At 40.3% G+C, this 22,137-nt stretch overlaps 2 protein-coding genes across 4 annotated transcripts; one reads left to right on the top strand and one right to left on the bottom strand.

The window, feature by feature from the left end:
• Positions 1 to 496: 496 nt before the first annotated feature.
• On the bottom strand, positions 497 to 4,775 carry pars2 (prolyl-tRNA synthetase 2, mitochondrial). Of its 3 annotated transcripts, none has more exons than XM_053637075.1 (3): positions 4,731 to 4,775; positions 1,767 to 2,338; positions 497 to 1,684 (listed from the first exon to the last, which is right to left on the bottom strand). In XM_053637075.1, exons 2-3 carry the CDS (start codon positions 2,325 to 2,327, stop codon positions 803 to 805), a joined length of 1,443 nt encoding a protein of 480 aa, XP_053493050.1. In that variant the 5' UTR covers positions 2,328 to 2,338; positions 4,731 to 4,775; the 3' UTR covers positions 497 to 802. The 3 variants fall into 3 exon arrangements, with proteins under 3 accessions (XP_053493050.1, XP_053493049.1, XP_053493051.1); XM_053637074.1 differs by lacking the exon at positions 4,731 to 4,775 and adding an exon at positions 4,525 to 4,714; XM_053637076.1 differs by lacking the exon at positions 4,731 to 4,775 and adding an exon at positions 4,525 to 4,714 and having other exon boundaries at positions 1,767 to 2,335.
• A 104-nt stretch (positions 4,776 to 4,879) lies between these two features.
• dnai4 (dynein axonemal intermediate chain 4) lies at positions 4,880 to 21,437 on the top strand. The gene is made up of 17 exons (XM_053636944.1): positions 4,880 to 5,026; positions 7,988 to 8,156; positions 8,255 to 8,436; positions 8,984 to 9,090; positions 10,899 to 11,046; positions 11,236 to 11,375; positions 12,295 to 12,480; positions 13,113 to 13,298; positions 13,536 to 13,675; positions 13,922 to 14,008; positions 14,102 to 14,253; positions 15,670 to 15,827; positions 16,105 to 16,214; positions 17,970 to 18,068; positions 19,694 to 19,920; positions 20,067 to 20,220; positions 20,520 to 21,437. The coding sequence occupies exons 1-17, from the start codon at positions 4,977 to 4,979 to the stop codon at positions 20,568 to 20,570; spliced, it is 2,346 nt and encodes a 781-aa protein (XP_053492919.1). The 5' UTR covers positions 4,880 to 4,976; the 3' UTR covers positions 20,571 to 21,437.
• Positions 21,438 to 22,137: the final 700 nt, after the last annotated feature.

Below are 22,137 nucleotides of genomic sequence, written 5' to 3'. Positions count from 1 at the left end.
TTTATTTAAAAATTTGTCAGATTTTTTTTTTTTGCAGCTTTCGATTATTGAATTTTCCATAGATACAACACGTTAGATTTGTGTTGACTTTGGTTCTGGACCCCTAAATATAATAACTGTGATAATGCTGGGTTGTGATTTCCATCACCATAAAAAAATAAATGCATAAATAAATAAAAGAATAAAATCACTGACCCTGTGTCTATGCTTCAGAGACCCTTGGGGGTTCCCTGGACTTTTGTTCTAGAGAGAATTTTATTTTATTTACACAAGACCAGTCCAGGATGATTCATCTTTGGCAGCTCTAAAAAGCATTAAATATTACACAATGCAGATTATGAAGTCTGGTACTACCCAACACTCAGTGCTCCCAAAAACAGACATATGCAAAAGGCACTTCACCTAAAGCTGTTCTCTGAGCACTTATTTACAAATAAATGTAATAAAATCTATTCAAATGTAAACTAATTGGTGGAAGCAGAAGTATTAACAGATCAGTTTTATTATTATTTATTTTAAAAAGGTCATCATCAGTACAAATGGGACGCACCATATTTGATACATACTGCCATGATATCAATACCAGTAAACTCCCTGTATTAAACGTTCCCTCATGTTACAGATCGTATGAAGTTACACACCGCAAAGAAGCTCAAATATATTAGATCAGAGTTTCTCAACTCTAGTCCTTGAGGCCCACTTCCCTGCAGAGCTTTAGATTTTCCCAACGCACCTGATCCAGCTCATGCTCGAAGCATGGAAAGCTTGAAACTGTACAGGATTCAAGTTTCGAATCCAAGCGTTAGATTGTCTCGACTCCAGTCAAAAAGTGCAGTAAAGCGTCTTTACTGAGGAACATGGTCTCTCCATTATGCTGACACACCACCTCAAACACAGGCTGCTCCTCCATGGCCTTATGCCCAACCACCACCACATATGGGTAACCCAGCATGTTGGCGTCTTTTAGCCGCTTCCCAATGGTCAGCTGGGTTCGGTCATCCAGAACCACCTCTCCTTTCAGGTTTGGTAAACTGTTTCCTAAGCTTTGGGTGAGTTCTTCTGCCAAGTTGATGGCTTCACTGGCTTTGCTGCCCTTTTTCGGGGGCAGGATGCACACTTGATAAGGCGCGAGTAGCCCAGGCCAGCGAATGGATTCCTCAGAGGAGAGTACTTCAATGGATGCAGCAAGGATGCGATTAACACCGAGGCCAAAACAGCCCATCTCTGTCACTGTAGGCTTGTTCTGAGCATTAACAAACGTGGCATTAAACACTTTGGAATATTTTGTTCCAAGATAGAAGGTATGTCCCAGTTCAATGCCTTTTGACTCGGTGAGATCGGTCATGTGGCACTGAGGGCAGTCAGTTTGATCCACTTCCACAGTTTCAACATTAGCAGAGAAGCCGCAATTCCCGCACATAAGCAGACGGTCTTCCCCTATATCAGCTGGCAGATGAAACTCATGCGAGAGCGTTCCCCCGATATTGCCTGTAGCAGCCTGCACCTGTACCCACCTCAGCCCGAGGCGGTCAAACAAGCGAGAGTAGGCGTGGCACACAGAGTGGTAGGTGTGGAGAGCAGCTTCCTCACTGATGTCAAATGAATACATGTCTTTCATGTAGAACTCTCGGCCTCGGAGCAATCCGAACTTCGGCTTCTGCTCATCGCGAAATTTCCGGGTGACCTGCAAAAATCAGAACTATACGTTAAGTCTATAAAAGTACAACATAAAGTAGAACAAAGAAACTCCATTCTGTAGCCAATACCTGGTAAAGCAGCAGTGGCAGCTGTTTATAAGACAACGTGCTCTGAGATGCCAGCAAATCCGTGACTGCCTCCTCGTGTGTTGGGCCGAGACAGTACTCTGCGTCGTGTCGATCCCGCAGCCTGAACATCTCCTTCCCCATGAGCTCCCAGCGCCCACTCTGCTTCCAGAGCTCCGCTCCACACAGAGCTGGCATGTCCACTTTCTGCCCACCAATGGCCTGCATTTCCTCATCAATGAGCCTCACTAGCTTCTCCATGGAGCGCAGGGCAGCAGGAAGGTAGTAGAAGCAGCCTGGGTTGGAGCTGTAAATGAGACCAGCCTGCATCATCAGCCTCTGGCTTCGGCATGTCATGTCCCCCATATCCTGGCCTTCACGCAGGTTTGAAGGCTGGAAGAGCCGTGATACCAGAGGTGTCAGAGTTACTGGTTTGGAGGACACACGAGTTGAGCACTGTGATGCTTGTGGATGGCAGTGGTGACTCCTTCTGCATGCTTTGCTCAGGGATCTGGGCAGCAGGGCACATGCTTTGCCGCGACAGAGGTGCAACAACGACTCCATTGTGAATGCTTCTGTTTAGAGACAAGGGAAAACAGATGAGATGATATGAAGGAATATTTGCCTTTAATTATTTTCCCTCTGACTTCAGGAGCATTCGCTAACGTTTTAGGTTCATTCATGTTTATCTCTGACCCTCCAACGTTATGTTAAATGTCACTTATGTCTCTGAATACATCCTCTCTCCTCTCTACATAAGCATCTGTAGATTGAACTGATGCACATTTTGTGAAGTTATTCTTCTGATGGCCATGCAGTTAAACTGAAGTTACTCCATTTATCCATGCATTTTTTGTATCACTTATCGTACACAGGGTCATGGGGAGCCTGGAGCCGATCCAAGGGGACTCAAGGCGAGGTACACCCTGGACAGGGTGCCAACCTGTCGCAGGGCACAATCGCACCCACGTTCACACACCACGGACAATTTGAAAATGCCAGTCCCCCTACAACTCATGTCTTTGGAATGGAGGAAGAAACTGGAGTACCCAGAGGTAACTCCTGAAGCACGGGGAGAACATGCGAACTCCATGCACATAGGCCCGAGGTGGGATTAGAGCCCCGAACCCCAGAGGTGCAAGGTGCAATCTCCTGATTGGTTTTTGACATATTTATAACAAAGAAAAATGGATAATCCATCCATCCATCTTCTATACTGCTCATCCTTCAGGGTTGCGGGGAACCTGAAGCTTATTCGAGGGAGCATTGGGCACAAGGTGGGGTACACGATGGACGGGGTGCCGATCCATCACAGTGCACAATCACATACCCACTCACACACCCACTCATACACTACAGACACATTGGACATGCGAATCATCCTGCATGTCTTTGGACTGGGGGAAGAAACTGGAGTACCCGGAGGAAACCCCCGCAGCACAGGGAGAACATGCAAACTCCACACACACAGGGCAGCAGCGGGAATCAAACCCACAACCCTGGAGGTGTGAGGCGAACATGCTAACCACTGTGTGCCCTATAACAGATAATAATAATAAATCATAAATCAGTGATAAAATATCAGTAGTTTGCACAAAGCGTACAGCCCAACGATCAAATGAAATCATATCTATCTATAGATGGTGTATAAAATAATTCCTCTTAATCTAAAATGGACCTTCTGCTATTGTAGATGTTCCCACATGGACACCCTACAGATTATACTTCCAAAAAAAAACAATTTATACCAAAGTCTCACTCTTGCTTCAGTGGATAATCTGATCTGGATACCAGATGACTACTGCAGTAATCATTAAGACTGTCCTGTACTCATCCCAGGACTCTTATCCCCAATATGTTCATACTGGACATCCAGTGAACACGCTGTACTGTGTCTTTACTCTTCTCCACCTGTACAATGTAATGAGCTATAATCCCACTCTCCTGTGTTTCTTCCTCATGTCCTCTCAGGGACATCTCTGGTTCCTGGAGTATCCTCTGGTTCCTCTGCTCATTAGGGATCTAAACTAACCTCCGGATTTCTTGAAAGCTGCAGTGTGACATTGTCTAGTCCTGTAGAAACTGAAATAGCCTCCTACTTCTTACAGACCAATGTCAGCAAATAAGAAGGTAGTTGACGCAGATACGTAGCAATATTCTGTGTCCAAACCGGTGTTCTGTCAATTTGTCCTACCTTGTGAGATTTTCCTACCATAGTGCAAAATTATAGCTATAGCTATCGATCCATCCTACCACACTGAACAATTTCTGCTTCTGTGACTACGTAAAATAATTCAGTGTAACTTTGCTGAAGATTCTTATTAGGCAATGGTAGGATCATTTTACAGTGCAAAATACCCAATCAGATTGTCCTACCAGTATACAATAAACAGGTAGGATGATTGACAGTGCAAAATACCCTATCAGATTCCAAGTCCACGCGCAATTAGTAAAAAAAAATGTTGGGCGTGTTGTTCAACGTGACAAAAATGACGCAATATTGATGTGAGCGTGCGCAATAAGCCCTGGTAGGACAACGTGAGGGGTAGGATGAACTGTCAGGACACCGGAAACAGTATTATTCTGACTGTTAAACGGAAATTACTCTGCACGGCCACTGTAACACCTTTTTACAAGGCCGTTTACTAATAACAATAACATACCGTATACACTTAATAGCTTAAAACATGACAGCTCGTTAGGCTGCTAATTGCAAAGAGAAAGTAAACTAACAAGACTACACCACATTAAACCAACTTACCGTGTATAATAAAAATAAGAAGAAAAAAGCTATTTGTTCTTAATTATCTGCTCTGACTTAAAGAAGAAATGCTATTTCCAGCAAAACATGCAGAGCTTTGAATAAACTCCAACGACATGACGGCAGGGTTTAAACACAGGCTGTAATCCAATTCTCTCACTGCAGCCTTTATACACACATATACACACACATATATACACACACACAGGGTAGGAAATGGTGGCTTCTACATCCTTCGTAGTGCACTTTATGTCTGATCGCCAGCCGTTTTGAAGTGAAACCGTTTTCTTCTTCAGCGTTTTGTGTAGAAGCCATGTCGCTGCTGCCATCTGGCGGTTAAGTGGAGGGACTGACATGTGTTTAGTCGGCAGGGTCTGTTACCGTGGTTACAGTAAACCAGCGCGTGAGAGTACAGTTCTGCTGTATGTTTTATAGTTGCGTGAAGATACACCATGTCCAACACCACGGCAAAGCAAGTGAGACCTACTGCAAAAGTGACCCGGTAAGTTATTCCTTTATGGATAAAATACCTATTTAGCGTAAACAACTTAAAGACTTAAAATGAGCTAACGCCACTATTACTAAACATTTTTGGAAATTAGGTAACGTTATAGTTCGTTTAAGTCATTTATCTGTATTTATTCTAGCACTTTAACATTTTAGTAAAGTGGAATTAGGGTGAAGTCAGCTAAAATGGGCCAGATAAGGTTGGAGCCTCATAGCCTTTTATGTTTTTACAGCCAATCACAATAACTGATCTTACATTGCTGCTACAACACTACTTGACATATAGCAATATTTTGATTGGTCTAAGGTTCTTAAAGTGGGCGGGGCAGAGTGTTATATGAAGCATGTCAGAGAAAGTGTATGGTAAGTGATCATGGCATAGTAAATTTCATTCATCACTAATAAGAGTGATAAAGCAATTATAAGTAAGCTTACCAATGAAGCAAAAGGTCTATGAACAATGTTTTGACAGGCTCTTTCAAATATTTTAATTTAAATATTGAGAAACATTGATTTTTTTTGTGGAAAAAAAAAGTCATTTTAGGTAGTGGCCCATTTTGGCTTAACCAGCTAGCTAAAATGGACCACAATTTTCAGCTAAAATGGGCCGCACACACACACACACACACACACACACACACACACACACACTCACTCTCTCTCTCTCATACACAGAAATTGAGGGTGAAAAATAGGTTCAGATATATATCCGTACAAAATCTTTTTAAATATTTTGTGTTGCAGACAGTATGGCAGGAGGACAGGCAAAGAAAGGAAAAAGAGACAGAAGAAGAGAGAAGAGAAAGGGAAAGGAAGGAAGATGTCAATACAACCAGTGGAGAAAGGACAGAATGAGGGGTGACATTAATGAATACCAGGAGATAGTTGATAGAGTGCAAACCTTAAATGTTCGCTTTTTAGCAAGGGCTTGGAACATTCCAAAGACGACTTTGCATAGGCGCATTAGTGGCAAAGTTGCTGGCTCTGGCTACGCATCTGTGAGGAAGCAGTACCTGCCAGTGGAATCTGAGAAAGAACTGGCCAGTCTTATCAAGCTCCTCTCCAAAAGAGGCTTCCCTCTTACCAAAAGAGCTGTCCAGGGTATTGCATTTAATTCTGCAAAGACCAATAATATCAAAGGCTTCTCTGAAGTAAAAGGCACTGCTGGATATTACTGGTTTCGTTTTTTTTTTTAAACGGAATCCAGACCTCAGCGTCAGGACACCAGAGGCCATTTCAGCAGCAGGAGCAGCAGAGCTGAACCCTGGTGTGGTAGGAAAGTGGCTTCAACGGTATGAAGACCTGCTGGAGGAACTTGCAATTAGAGATGTTTCATCACATCTCTGGAATTGCGATGTATTTGGCCTGCAAGACCAGCTTTGCTCTACCCGTGTGGTTGGGGATGTGGGTAAACCCTGTGTAGAGGTTACTGCTGGGAGAAAGGAGAGACCACGACGTTCCTTGCAGCATTCAATACAGCAGGAACATTTAGGGTGTGCTGTTGTCAGTGCAACTCATGGTACCACGAGAGCTGTGGAGAAGATGTGCCATTCTATTAAATGAAAGTTGTTGCTATGGCACACTGAACACAATAGTGTCAATTTACTGTTAAAATTAAAATGATTTCAGATGAAATTACCTGTGTTATCTTTTTATATTGGTCCATTTTAAGTGAACAGCTGGCCCAATTTGCCTGAACATTGTGCTGTGGCTCAAGAGGGTACCTGCCGATACTCTAACTCTCATAATTTTAAAACAATGATACTTTTTCACATTTTTGAAAGAAAATTATATTGAAGAGACCCATGCTAATTTATAAAAATATCATTAGATATCATGCATAGCTTATTTGATGGTATTCTAAATCATTTACCAAAAAGTGGACCATTTTAGCTGACTTCACCCTATATAATTATAGAGTTTCATGGTTCTAATTAAAAGCAGACATATATTCAGTACAATGTACAATATAAATAAACAACAACTACTTCTTCTACTGATCATCATCATCATCATCATCAGTCCCACCTCCACCCTGTGTGCACAGAGTTTGCATGTACTCCCCGTGCTCTGGGGGTTTCCTCCGTGCACTCTGGTTTCATCCTCCAGTCCAAAGACATGCACTGTAGGCTGATTGGCATGTTCAAATTGTCCGTAGTGTGTGATTGTGCCCTGTGATGGGTCCAGGGTATCGTCCACACCCTTGTGCCACGAGGTCCCTGGGATAGTCTCCAGGCTTATCCCCCGCGACCCTGTGTAGGATAAGCGGTATGGAAAATAGCTGGATGGACGGATTATTATCATCAACAACAACAATCATAATAAAGGATTGCTTTTCCTCATACTTTTAAAAAAAAAAAAAAAATTGTGGGTTTTTTTGTTGGTAAAATAAAATAAATAAATTGCAGTTTGGAGGTTGATGTGTAATATCAATTTGATGTAAGTCAAAAAAAAGCAAGCTGATTTGTTTAGTGTATGCAGTAAATGTATGGGCTATACACTGTACTGTGATGAATTATTATAGTATAATGATTAAAGTTAAGATGGTATCGGTAGAAATAAGGATTTATAGCTAGAGTAAAGACAAATTAAGTAAAATGTACTTTTATTTTACGAATGATTTGTGTTGTGTCAATTGATCATACTTTACATATATTATATTTCGAGTGCTGGTGATGGGTGAGGGTTTGGGATGATTTTTGGCTGCACATCTGACAATCCTGCACATGGCAGAGACAGACATTCATCTGTCCTCTCGTTCTTCATTATCCTTATTTTCTTCTTACTCTGATTTCTTTTGTCTCTCTCGCTTTCTTTAATCTTTAATCTTTAACTTTTCTTCCTCGAGCAATCCACCCCTCAGTAGCTTTTCAGCTTTTATGAGCACAATATTTATTTCAAGAAATACAAATTTTATGATGATGATGATGATGATGATGATAATTATAATCCTTAGATCATCACGAGTGATGAATCAGTCAGGATCTGGAACACTCCGTATAAACCGAAGTTCCACAAACAGGAGGATTGTCAATGCGTCTGTGAGCCGAAGGAGCTTCTCTTTAGCAAGAGACAGTAAAGTTCTTGATAAAGGCTCCGTTCAAACCCCCAAACACACTGTACAGGTAACAGCCATTACCCCAGGTCACTGTGTGTCTGAACTGAGACTCAATTTCAGGCTAAAACATCTGTTTAATGATGTGTTTGCTGACTTTTTGTTCAGGTGTTTGATGAAACAGGGAAGGATGTCACTCCTCAGCCTCTGTACCAGCTGGAACCCGGAGCCACGCAAACCAAACAGAGCAAAATATTCCCAGGACATGACGCATCAGAAGGGACCGTCTCTGACTTTCTGTCTACAGTGTACCACACCATGAGTGCGAGCTCTGCAGGACCCTTTACCATGTAACTCTGCTGCAAATCGAGTGATACGGTAGTTCACAGGTGTTCTTACAGCAGGGGAAATAAGTATTGGACACGTCAACATTTTTTTCAGTAAATATATTTCCGGTGATGTAATTCACATGAAATTTTCACCAGACATCAGTATTAACTCAAGAAATCCGGAAATATAAAGATTTCACAACATTAAAGTCCGTAAATTAAGTTATGTGTAATAAAGCGGAACGACACGGGAAAAAAGTATTGAACACGCTAACTGAAATTTATTTAATACTTAGTGGAGAAGACTTTGTTTGTAATGACAGCTTCAAGAGGACTTTAATGTTTGGATTTCTTTATATGTGTGGATTTCTTGAGTTAATACTGATGTCAGGTGAAAATTTAATGCAAATAGCCTCAGAGGAAATAGATTTACTGAAAAAAATGTTGACTTATTTCCCCCTCTGTATCTATAGTACACAAGCTCTCTCTCCCTTTGTGTCAATCCTATTCAGACTCTGAGAGTCAGCATGAATCAGGATGATAATAATTGAGGAATTTTCTATTCTAGGTCTGTTTTTGGGAGTACGTTAGTGTCGAGTCACTCTGCGATGGAATCGGTGAGCGATGAAATTGAGGAGATTTCTGCAAAACAGGAAACCTTGATTAGTCTCTCAGGTTTGCCCATCTCTTCTGATCTGTCTGCTTTGTGAAACTAAGCACATTATATGGCCAAAAGGTTGTGGATATCTGACCACCACAGCCATACTGTATGTGCTTGTTGAATATCCTATTCCAGATTGATTCCCCCTTTGCTGATATAATAACCTTCACACGCTGCGAAAAGCTTTGCACTAGATTTCGGAGTGTGGCTGTAGGGATTTGTGCTCATTCAGCCACAAGAGCATTAGTGAGGTCAGGCACCGATGTCGTGCGAGGACGCAATCTGTATTCCAGTTCATCCCTAAAGTTTTCAGTGTGTTATACAGTATGATCTTTGCAGGAAGGTAGTATAGGCATTTAAAACATTTATATTATTTATTGATTGAGCAAGTAGCATTCCAAGTGTGCTGAGATTTAGTATAATAGCACTGCTACATTTCACTGTTTGTATCACTCCAGCTGTGTGTGTGTGTGTGTGTGTTACAAAAAATAGCAATAGTTCATTACGTAGAAAGGGATGCTACTCTTACTGTACTGCACTCTGTCTATCCAGATGTGGCTTCATTGGGAACTATCTTTATTAATGGAGCAACAGTAAACAAAATATTTGTCCATATTGTGCCTGAAATATCCATCCATCCATTTTCTATACCGCTTATCCTTCAGGGTTGTGGGGAACCTGGAGCCTCTCCCAGGGAATATGGGGCACAAGCTGGGGTACACCCTGGACAGGGTGCCAATCAATCACATACACATTCACACACTATGGACATGCCACTCAGCCTACCATGCATGTCTTTGGACTGGGGGAGAAAACCCTTGCAGCACCGGGAATCGAACCCATAACCGTGGAGGTGTGAGGCAAACGTGCTAACCACTAAACCACCATGTGCCTTGTTTGAAATATCAGTTACTCAAAATGAATTTCTTTGTATAGAACAGGAGGCCTGTGGCTTTGTGCCTATCGCCAAATCATAGTCATACTATACTATATTTATTACAAAGGCACACTTGCTTGTGTGATATTGCTTAATTCAACATCGTTTGGTGGAATACTTTATGGATGCTTAATATTGAGCTGTCAAAGTATGTAATAGGAATAAAAATCCAATAAATTTTTTTATTTTTTTGTTTTTTTGTCAGAATTTAAGAAAAGCAACATCCAATAGGTTTTCCCAGACCACCACACTATATGGCCAAACGTTTGTGGACACCTGATCATCACACCCATATGCGTTTCTTCCCAAAACTGTTTCCACAAAGTTGGAACAACACAATTGTATTGAATGGCTACAGTATGTATGCTAAGAAGCCCTGTGCACAAAGCGAGCTCCAAGAAGACATGGTTTTCCAAAATTGGAGTGGAAGAACTCGAGTGTCCTGCACAGAGCCTTGACCTCAACCCCATTGAACACCTTTGGGATGAACTGGAACGCTGAATGCACCTCAGGCCTCCTCACCTAACATCAGTGCCTGACCTCACTAATGCTCTTGCAGCTGAATTTACACAAATCCCCACAGCCATGCTCCAAAATCTAGTGGAAAGCCTTCCTAGTAGAGTGGAGGTTATTATAACAGCAAAAAGGGGACTAAATCTGGGATGGGATGTTCAAAAAACACATATGGATGTGATGGTCAGGTGTCCACAAACTTCTGGCCATATAATGTATGTACTAAAGAGAAAGACGTTTCAGTTCAGGAAAGCATGTCAGTTTTAGAAATATATGTAGTCAAAAATGTGTAGTGCAGTGCATAAATTTTAACACTAAAACGTATACTTCATACTTTCATTTTGAACACTGACTTATATTTGTTTTTTAAAGAACTAAAGATCAAGAGTGAGGAACAAATCAAGGAGCCCCTGCTGGACAATCCAGTGGACATTTACCTCACTGAGACAGAGATCATGTGCTTCCTGGACATTCCTGCAGTGTCCGTATCTGTTGACTCAAAAGAGGCTGAAGCAGTCAAGTAAGATCATCTTTCATTGCATTGAAACACAAGCTGGTGTGTGAGGTGTGTAAAAGCTTTGCTGAGATCACGCAAATCAACGCCGAGCTCTTCTGTGGTTGATTTGTTTACTGAAATACTGACTTTATATCAGCTTGATGCATAAACATAACTCGATAGTTACGTACGTCTCTCTCTTTGTGCCTGAAGGAAACGGAACAAGGCATACGCAGAAATTTGCAAGAGCAGACAGGGAAATGATAAATATGTGGAGCGAGAAATGCAGACGATTAACGCAGCATCTAAATCTAAAGAAGTCCAAAGTGACCACATCATCAAGGTGGAAAAAGGCAAGTTACTGTGTATAACTGTAATTTTCCAATTTTTGACTGTATGACAAATTAAAAGATTTTGATTAGTCATACAGTATAATGCACTAATTGACTCAAAGATACAGTTTATAAAGAAATGCATACAAGAAATATAAAATGGTGTCTTCTTTAGAAGAACTTCTTACAAGTATCTTTACACGGGCGGCTGTGGCTCGGGTGGTAGAGTGGGTTGTCCACTAATCGTAGGGTTGGCGGTTCGATTCCCAGCCCACATGACTCCACATGCCGAAGTGTCCTTGGGCAAGACACTGAACCCCAAGTTGCTCCCAATGACAAGTTAGCGCCTTGCATGGCAGCTCTTCTACCATGCGTGTGTGTGTGTGTGAATGGGTGAATGAGACACAGTGTAAAGCGCTTTGGATAAAAGCGCTATATAAGTGCAGACCATTTACCAAGTATGAGCTGTGTCTGTAACAACGATGTATATATTTTAAAATAACATAACTGTGGTTTTTAGTGGTGTATATTTGCTGCAGTAATATTTTTGAACCTGTTATGCAATATATCAAGTAGTCTTGATATATGTATTTTTCTGTATGTTATCTGTTATACTGAATGGCATATCACTGGGCTCTTAAACCTATTCTAAATGTATTTGTTTTACTAGGATAACAATAGGCGTAATAAAATCCAACAAAGTCATTTAAAAAAGTGCAAAGCCTTTTAATTTAATTTAATTTCACAATGCATTTCTTCTGTTTCAAAAAAACTTTTCAGCTTTGTACCGGAAGCATTTATCATTCTGCACACGTCCTTGCTACTCCTGTTAAATTTACAGACATAAACATGATGAATTTGAAATATTTTCTCCACAAAATCTCATTCAGTTATGTGTCTATTACATTTGACTAGATTTTTATTAGATTTATATGTGCAGGTTCCATGGCCACCAGTTGGGACATCTATGACTTGTCTGTGAGCAGCAGCAGGGCAGAAGACTCAGAAGGAAGTAATACAGATAAAGAGAAACCCAGCAGCCCAGATGTCTCCTCCAGTCAGACTCACTTAGAGTCAAACAGAGGTCTCCAGAGAACCATGTCCAGAGTCAGTGCCACCAGTACGGGTAAGTGTGGCATTTTCATTTACCGTAACTTCCATGTTTCAGCCTTTTTAGTTGTTATTATTATGTAAGAAATAACACACAGGGTTGTTCTGTTATAGGTAGATGATGTGATGTGATGTGATGTGAAGTTTTATTCCTCTGATATCACCGCAATTTTTATCATCATGTTTATCCATTAATAGTTACATTCATTGCCGAGGAACGTCCATGAAGCAAGTTAGTTCCTGCTAGCACTCACATTATAGCAGCTATAAACAGTCGTTCCTCCCAAGTCCTCTATCCTGAAGACTCTGCTGTATTGGAAACCTACTGTTACAAAGCACTGACACTGGAGACTCCTTCCAAAAATGCGAAACTAATCTCTCCTCACAGTAAAATTCACTATGTCAACAAATACACACATTGTTATGTGGACGTTGTTAATGTGGACTGTCCACCATACAAGTCCCTGTGTAAGTTGTTACTATAGAAACAAGCACATTAATATAAACCTGTAATTTTTATTATAGTCAAAACTACCGTCAGAGCTGCTGTTATAAAAAATGACCTACACCTTCTGACCAATCAGTTTCAAGAATGTCATATGACATGCAAATAATTCACTGATTCTTTACGACTCTTTGTGTACTTAGTCAGTACCGCTAGCTCCCAAAGACAGATGGAGGCTTCCACAGCTCAGATGGAGGATGAGCCTGACCCAGAGCAGATCCTGCCCTCAGAGAAGTTCCAGCAGTCCTTGCAGGTGATGGAGAGGATGGTTCTGCTGAACATCTACCAACACAAACTAGCTGCCTACAGAGGGCTGTCCATACTGCCAGGTAATGAGTAGTGTCTAAACATTCATCTGTTGAAGTATTGTTTGAATAAAACACAACATGTATTCTTAAATCAAATGGCATTACTAAGACATTATTTTCAAAATGTATGTTGTATGTTCAATGAAAAGCCTGTATTTAGCTTGATTCTTTAGACACCTTGTGTCTTTTGTATGTTTCTATTTATATATTGAATCTAGTATATTTATAGAGCATGTCCATGGTTTCTTTTCTGCCCAGATCCAGACCATGTAGAGGACATGGTACCGGATAAGGAAGAGAATTCGCTCAACCCAGCTCTGGAGCTTCTCTGGACCTTCAGCTGTGAGCCAACCAAGGGCCACAGTGTCACCAGCATGGCCTGGAACAAGAAAAATCCAGTAATATACGACACACTCTTTCAGCCCTCCTTTTTCTCATTTGATTGATAAAAATGACCCTGCAATATATTCCTGATGCTCTTGATCGGCTTGCTTGCTCATTAGGGGTTTACATCTACATCTGTATTTCTGGAAAGCTGCTTTTTTTTATTGTTAAAAGCACTATACAAACGAAAATTTCATCGAATTCAACTGATTGTGTAAGATTTTATGATTAACTAGCAGTCATCTTACGTTTTACTGTAGGACATCCTGGCGGTGGGATACGGGCGGGTTGACTTCAAGGATCAGAAATCTGGGCTGGTCTGCGTCTGGTCTCTGAAGAATCCTACTGTATGATACATGTTCGCTTCGTAAATCCAAATGTCAGCAAATCTTTCTATAGCTGTGACCGTGCTACTAAGTGTTTCTGTGTATGTATCATAGTGGCCTGAGCGGATTTTCAACTGTAAAACAAGTGTAACATCCCTGGACTTCTCAGCCTCTAACCCCAGTCAGTTAGCAGTGGGCCTATATGATGGCACCATCGCCATCTACAACGTGCAGGGCACTAAGGCAGCACTGGTCTGTGACAACAGGTAGTAATATGAGCACTTTTACTTCACACTTCATCGGAAGCACAGAAGGATAGGGTCTGTGGTTCATTCTGAAATTATCATGCCTCCTGAGCTCTTCTCTTTTTGGAGCCAGAACTCTCCAAGCTACGAAGGGTCACACCCATGCCCCCCCCCCCCCCCCCTCAAAAGTCAACAGCCATTTTTTAAAAGCTTGCTTTTAACATGTTCTAGTGTTAAATAATTACCTACACTTATTTAAGCAAGAGCAAGCATCTATTTGTTTATTGATTCATTTTCAGTAACCTCTTTATCTTGGTCAGTTGTCTGCTGTTTAATAGTGAACAAATGGACTGATATGGACATTTACAGATATGCTAAATGAGGGGCACGGTGTTTAAACGTTAGCACGTTTGTCTCACACCTCCAAGGTTGGGGGTTCGAGTCCCACCTCTACCCTGAGTGCATGGAGCTTGCATGTTCTCCCTGTGCTTTGAGGGTTTCCTCCATGTATTCTGGTTTCCTCCCCCAATCCAAAGACATGCGCTGTATGCTGATTGGTATCTCTAAATTTTCTGTAGTGTGTGAGTGTGCCCTGTGATGGGTTGGCACACCATCCAGGGTGTCCTCTGAGAGGCTCCCCACCAGCCTGTAGGGTAAGCGGTACAGAAAATGGATGGATATGACACTATAGGCACTTGAGGCTATCTGAAGTAGAGATAAATACATGGAACCTACAGTATGTCAAAGAGCTAATTTGCTGTGAGACTACTTTCATTCTATTTTATTCATTGTAGTTGCAAATTACTCTTATTACACTTAACCCACATTTATAAATATAGGTAACCTCAAAGTGTTCAGTGTGTGTTCTCTTTGAAAATGACCCATCAATACTTCAGACTTGACTGCAGTCAATGGTTTGTTGTAATTAACATAAAAACCAGCTACATAAAAACTTTTTTTAAAAGCGTTTTCACTGGTTGTTATGACACAAGATGTTCACTTGTTAATGGTTTTTCTATTGATTCTGCTCAACACTAAAACATTTAAAACAGTAAAGCTGACACAGGAAGTAAGCCTGGCTAAGAGGTTTTCAAAGTCATAGACCTGTTTTTCTGCACTTCTATATGGACATGATGTGCTTAAATCAACATGAGGAAACATTGCCAGTAATAACATTCTTGGGTTTCCTGTTTCCCATGACCTCCCATCCTTTACAGTTTGACAGTTTCTCCACTGTTTCTAGAAATTTCTGTAGAAATTAGAATGAAATTGTGCATGGTGCTACATAGTGAAAAGAGCAGAGTACTAAGGAATACATGGTAAAAACATGTGTGGATAATTGTTTGATTGAAGGGTTCTGGATGATCACACTTTTTTGCCACATAAGGTCTGACTTTAGCTGACCTATCATTGACCGTGTTTCATACGCTTGTGCAGGGACTGTAGCCAAAAACACACAGCTCCAGTGTGGCAGGTGAAGTGGATCAATCGCATACAGAGTCCATCAGGAGAAGATAAAAGAGAGACACTGTTCTCTGTGTCTGCTGATGCGAGGATCAGTGAATGGTTCCTTCATCAAGGCCTTGACTGCACCGGTAAATTGATTAACAAAAAAATCTTTTCTGTAGTTATGAAAAACAAACAAACAAACCGTAGAACATGTCTGTGTAGTGGTGGAAATGGATGGTTGGTTCTCTGTTAAGGTCAAAGATGAGTTGATAAGATGTTCTACAGTCCTCCAGGTCCATTTTCATCATTAGACAAGACTGATCTACAGTATGTGACTAATCAAAAATAAAAATGTCTTATAACATCATGGTAAAGGTCAACTTACGTTCTTTGTGTCTGTTGTGCGTCGTTGCTTTGAACCAGATATTTTGAAGCTGAAGAGGATAAGGAACGAGAAAACGGAGCAAGATTGGAGGCATGAGCCATTCATCTCTCGCTGGGCGGTTGGACTGTGCTTCGATTTTCACCCCCATGTTAGAAACGTTGCACTGGATCAAACACAAACACAATTTACTGTCACTTACACTACAGATGTAGTTGGGCAGCCAAGATATACTGTATATTTTGGTATATCCTAGCCTTCATCCTCCCCAGTTAGTACTGTAGCTGTTGAATGATAAGGGAAGGCTAGCTAGTGTTTGGGCAACTGACCAATTTGAGAGAAAATGGGGTAAAAAATTAATCATCCCACAATAGACTTCATTTGGCTTAACCAAATTCTTTGTAACAAAACTGTTGCCACAATGTTGTCTAGAATGTCTGTATGCTGTAGATTTGCCCTCACTGGCACTAAGAGTCCTCACTAAAACCTGTTTCAACATGACTATGCCCCTGTGCACAAAAGGAAGTCTATAAAGACATGGTTTGCCAAGGGTGGAGTGGAAGAACTCGAGTGGCCTGCATAGAGCCCTGACCTCAATCCCAATGAACACTTATGGGATGAATTAGAATGCAGACTGTGAACCACTGTGTAGCAGGACAGAGCCTGACTTCACGAATATTCTTGTGGCTGAATGAGCACAAATCCCCACAGCCACAATCCAAAAACTATTGGAAAGCCTTCCCAGAAGAGTGGAGGCAGTAAAGGGGGACCAGCTACATGTCAATACCCATGGTTATGAAATGGGATGTTCAACAATTGCATATGGGTATGATGGTCAGGTGTCCACATATTTTGACAATATCGTGTATGTAATTTTGGAAAACAGCAGAATAAATGTGCATTAATCTGTATTAAGATGGCCAACAGGGTGTAATAACAAGCTTAAATTATTTTAGCTAGATTAGCCTTGTAGTTTCAGTGCAGAATTAATGAAGCGAACTTCAGATGGGAAACATGTCTTGGCTGATTGACTGCTTTTGGGTAGTGGAGAACATAGTGTAAATTAAATTTAATCACAAACTATCACTTAAATCAGGGAGAAGTGCAGCATATCTTTATTCAATTCAATTCAATTCAATTTTATTTGTATAGCGCTTTTTACAATAGACATTGTCTCAAAGCAGCTTTACAGAAATATCAACATGGTATACAGATATTAAAGGTGCGAATTTATCCCAACTGAGCAAGCCACTGAGTGGCGACGGTGGCAAGGAAAAACTCCCTAAGATGTTTTAAGAGGAAGAAACCTTGAGAGGAACCCGACGCAGAAGGGAACCCATCCTCATCTGGGTAACAACAGATAGTGTGAAAAAGTTCATTATGGATTTATATGAAGTCTGTATGGCCTTAGGAGCAGCCGTAGTCCCAGCAGTCTGGAATTAGAGAAGATTTGAGCTCCATCCAGAGGCAGAAAGGATCTGGATCTCTAGTATCTCCATAAATTCATGTGGGGCTCGGCGAAAGAGAGAGGGAGAAAAAAGATAATTATGACTGCGAAGTAGTAGAACAGAATCTAGTCAGGGTAGGCTTGAGTAAACAAATACGTTTTAAGCCTAGACTTAAACACTGAGACTGTGTCTGAGTCCCGAACACTAATAGGAAGACTGTTCCATAACTGTGGGGCTCTATAAGAGAAAGCTCTTCCCCCTGCTGTAGCCTTCACAATTCGAGGTACCGTCAAATAGCCTGCATCTTTTGATCTAAGTAGGCGTGGCGGATTATATAAAACCAAAAGGTCGCTTAGATATTGTGGCGCGAGACCATTTAGTGCTTTATAGGTTAATAAAAGTATTTTATAGTACTTGAAGAAACAATTTCTTTATTGTTTTTTGTATCTATGCAACAGGATTCCAACATGTATTTGGTGGGAACGGAAGAGGGACATATTCATGAATGCTCCTGTTCATACAACGAGCAGTTCTTGGAGACCTACACAAATCACCTAGTAGGTTCCTTCTGTACACATAGCCACACATACCGTGGTAACAATAATGCATAATACATAGAGGACTATTTGTGTTGTGTCTGTATCAGGTGTTAGTTACTCAGGACCATAAAGGTGCATCTAAAAAAATTTGAATATTGTGGAAAAGTAAATTTTTTCCCGTAATTTAATTGAAAAAGTGGAACTTTCATATATTGTAGAGTCATTACACATAAAGTGAACTATTTCAAGCCTTTTGTTTTGTTTTGTTTTAATCTTGACGATTCTGGCTAACAGCTCATGGAAATAAAAAATCCAGTATCACAAAATATTAGAATAAAGAATTTATAATACAGAAATGTCGACTTTCTGAGAAGTATCTTAATTTATGCACTCGATAATCCTTTTGCATGAATTACTGCATCAATGCGGCGTGGCATGGAGGTAATCAGCCTGTGGCACTGCTGAGGTGTTCGTTATGGAAGCCCAGGTTGCTTTGATAGTGGCCTTCAGCTCGTCTGTATTGTTGGGTCTGGGGTCTCTCATAGATTCTCTATGAAGTTCAGGTCAGGCGAGTTTGCTGGCCAATCAAGCACAGTAATGCCATGGTCAGCAAACCAGTTACTAGTAGTTTTGGCACTGTGGGCATGTGCCAAGTCCTGCTGGAAAAGGAAATCAGCATCTCCATAAAGCTTGTCAGTAGATGGAAACAGGAAGTGCTCTAAAATCTCCTGGTAGACGACTGCATTGACTCTCGACTTGAGAAAACACATTGGACCAACACCAGCAGATGACATGGCAACTCAAATCATCACTGACTGTGGAAACTTCACACTGGACTTCAAGCAACTTGGATTCTGTGCCTCTCCACTCTTCCTCCAGACTCTGGGATCTTGATTTCCAAATGAAATGCAACATTTACTTTCATCTTCCCCATGATTGTGGTTGTGTGTACTGAACCAGAGTGAGAGATTAAAGACTCAGGAAACCTTTGCAGGTGTTTTGAGTTAATTAGATGATTAGAGCTCTTCTCAGGTCAACATTTCTGTATTATAAATTCTTTATTCTTATATTTTGAGATACTGGATTTTTTTTATTTCCATGAGCTGTACGCTGTAATCATGAATGAAATATTTCACTTTGTGTAATAAATCTAGAATATATGAAAGTTCCATGATATTCTAACTTTTTGAGATGCACCTGTATGTGATACTATTTGACTTGTTTTTTTTTTTTTTCATATTGTTGTAGTCAAAAAGTACTTTCATATTGGGATTTGTTTTCAAACAACCTAAAATGTTATTTTGAATAATAAATACAAACAGTAACATTTAAAATTTGTATTTAATACATGATGAAATTATGATTTAGTATAGCTTTTCGTAGGGGACTTTCTACATATAGTGCCTTGCATTCACCCTCTTGAACCTTTCTACATTTTGTAGTGTTACAACCTGGAATTGAAGATTATTATGCAGTATATCATGATTTTACACAAAGTAGCCCATGCTATTGGTACATTTTGGGTCTTTTTAAATTGATGCATTTTTTTTTTTTATTTGGGCCTTTTAGTCAATTGGTAACACTGGTTTGCATTTCCTGACTGGACTCCATCAACTCATCACATATTGCTTCAATCTCATTAGGGTCCTGTCTATAAGGTCACATGGTCACCATTTTGTCCAGACATCTTCCTCAGCTGTTCTGCAGACTGGACCATTCAGCTTTGGAGTCAGGATCACTTTACTCCCGTGCTGAGCTTCACTTCCATCAAGGAACCTGTGTATGATATCATGTGGTCCCCTCGCTGGGCTACTGTATTCGGGGTGGTCAACAAGGATAGAGTGGAAATCTGGGATCTGGGAGCTAGCATGTAAGCACCCTCAGCATTCATATTTGGTTTTGTATCACTCTTTTTGCTGACAGATGATTAACCAATGAAAAGGTGCCCTATGGCATGGTTTTCTTTCTGCTACCTATTGCTTTGTTTTTCATTCCTGGATCATTTCTATTTCACAGTCTGAATCCGACATTAGTAAGTGAGGCCATTCCAGGGATGAACCCAACCTCTCTGCTATTTGCCATGAAGACAGACTGTGTTCTAGTAGGGGACAGTGAGGGCCAGGTCAGTGTCTACAAGCTGAAGAACTTCACAGCAGGAGAAGCAACAGAGGTGAGCTTCAACAAGTCAAAATGTTCATCCTGTGCATCATAAGTCATACAGTACAGTATAATAGGGCCTAAAGGTTTGAGGACACAAAGAGGAGAAAATTATATGTCTTGTAAAGCAAGATTAGATCATTGTTTGCTAAAGTATATAAAACAAGAAAAAATTTGTTATTGACTGAAAGTAGTTGGGGTGGCAGTACTTAATAAAACAGGTTCTAGTTTTATGGTTATATTGTATAGTATATACCTTTCCTACACTGGTGCTTATGAATGCATTGGTTTGTTTTGTTTTTTTTTTGGCAGGTGGACACACTGAATAACATAGTAAGCTCCACACTGGCCAGGCAGCACTGAAAGAGAGAGAGAGAGACCACGTGGGTCTGTTACTGTGGTGCTGGATGTGAATCAGGACTGAGCTGCTCTAATAATAACAATAATCTGATAATTCATTTTATGTAACTATCACATTAAAGAATACACTTATGAATTTTCCAGATAAAACTAAAGTGAAATAAAATAAGAAGAAATGCAACATACAAATACAAATGTGAAATAAAAAATGGAAATAGAGTCAACCTTGGCAAAGGGATTACTATTGAGGTGGACAGTGTTTTGCAGGGGGAAAAACACTTAATATAAAATAATTAAAGAACACAACAGGATATTATATTATATTATATTATAAGAAAATAATCAACAACAGCGTGATGTGATGCAGTCTGACACAAAGTGAAGGATTTTTATCATTACCACATTTTATTTATTAAAGAATGACCATAAGTTTTATCCATTTATATGCACATTTAATGTCATGGAGTGTCCATGAAAAAAGTTACTTTCTGTTATTACTTACATTATAGGAGCTACAAACAGCCTTTCTATCACTAGCTTTTCTTTTTTTTCTCTCTCTTGTAAAAGTTTATGGTAAAAAATGCTTGCGTGTTTACCTCTATCCTGTACTGGAAAACTTTGGAACGTCTACCGCAAACAAAAACAAGTCAAGAGGCTATCACACTTGACTTATGCTATAGGTTATCATCTAGTGAATTTTTAGGGTAAACCAATTTATAGCAGTTGAGGGTCACAACATACAGTTATCCAGCATACAGTCTAGCAGCTTGTTTTGTGCAGTTTTAGATGTTTGTTCAACAGCAGGTGAGTTTCCAAACTCAGACAAAAGTCCTTCATCATCTGTGCAAGTAGAGTGCTTCTGAGGCTGTAGTTAAACCAGTGGATATTCAACATGCTTGAGAACAAGCAGAGAATTTCAACACTTAAGGCTGTAGTAACTACAAACAGACTCCTGTCCCCTAAGCAGAGTTTCTAGAATAACCAAAAAGATTGATTTATTTTAAGAATCTTAAGATTCGAAGATTTGAATAGAGGGTTTGAGTTTGGCATCATTAAATATGGTAAATCTGCTAATCCAATCTAAGTGGAATCCAAGAATAAAGAAATGTTTAGGAAATTGTGATTAAAACATCTTGCATTAACATGGGAGGGGATGTGATGGGTTTAATTGTAACACACTAAAAGTTAATGGAGAGGGAAGGAACAGTGTGATTGCCAGAACCTGTCGACAGATTACAACCCATCCATGTCATCAACACCCCATCACAGATCTGCAAATGGCTGTCATTATGTGAGCTGCTGTAACCCATGATTCATTGGAGAGTTCAATATTCAGAGTCTTTTAGTGCAAATCAAACAGTTTTAGTACTGAGCAGTTCAGTCAGTGGCTCTGAGCAAACACAGTGGAGAGCTTCATCAGAGAAGTAGTTATGGGGGGATGTCTATCTTAAATGGGCCTATGATTATATACGGTACATGTTTTAGCCAGGGTGTCATGTCTATCCATTACAGACATAAGCACTACACTCTCAGTGGTTTACTTGTTGAAACATTCTCAAAAAAAGTTGTA

Source organism: Ictalurus furcatus, chromosome 11 (genome assembly GCF_023375685.1).
Source record: "Ictalurus furcatus strain D&B chromosome 11, Billie_1.0, whole genome shotgun sequence".
In the NCBI taxonomy this organism is placed as follows: domain Eukaryota; kingdom Metazoa; phylum Chordata; class Actinopteri; order Siluriformes; family Ictaluridae; genus Ictalurus; species Ictalurus furcatus.
The sequence above is the reverse complement of the archived record's forward strand: the minus strand, read 5'-3'. Positions and strand labels throughout refer to the sequence as shown.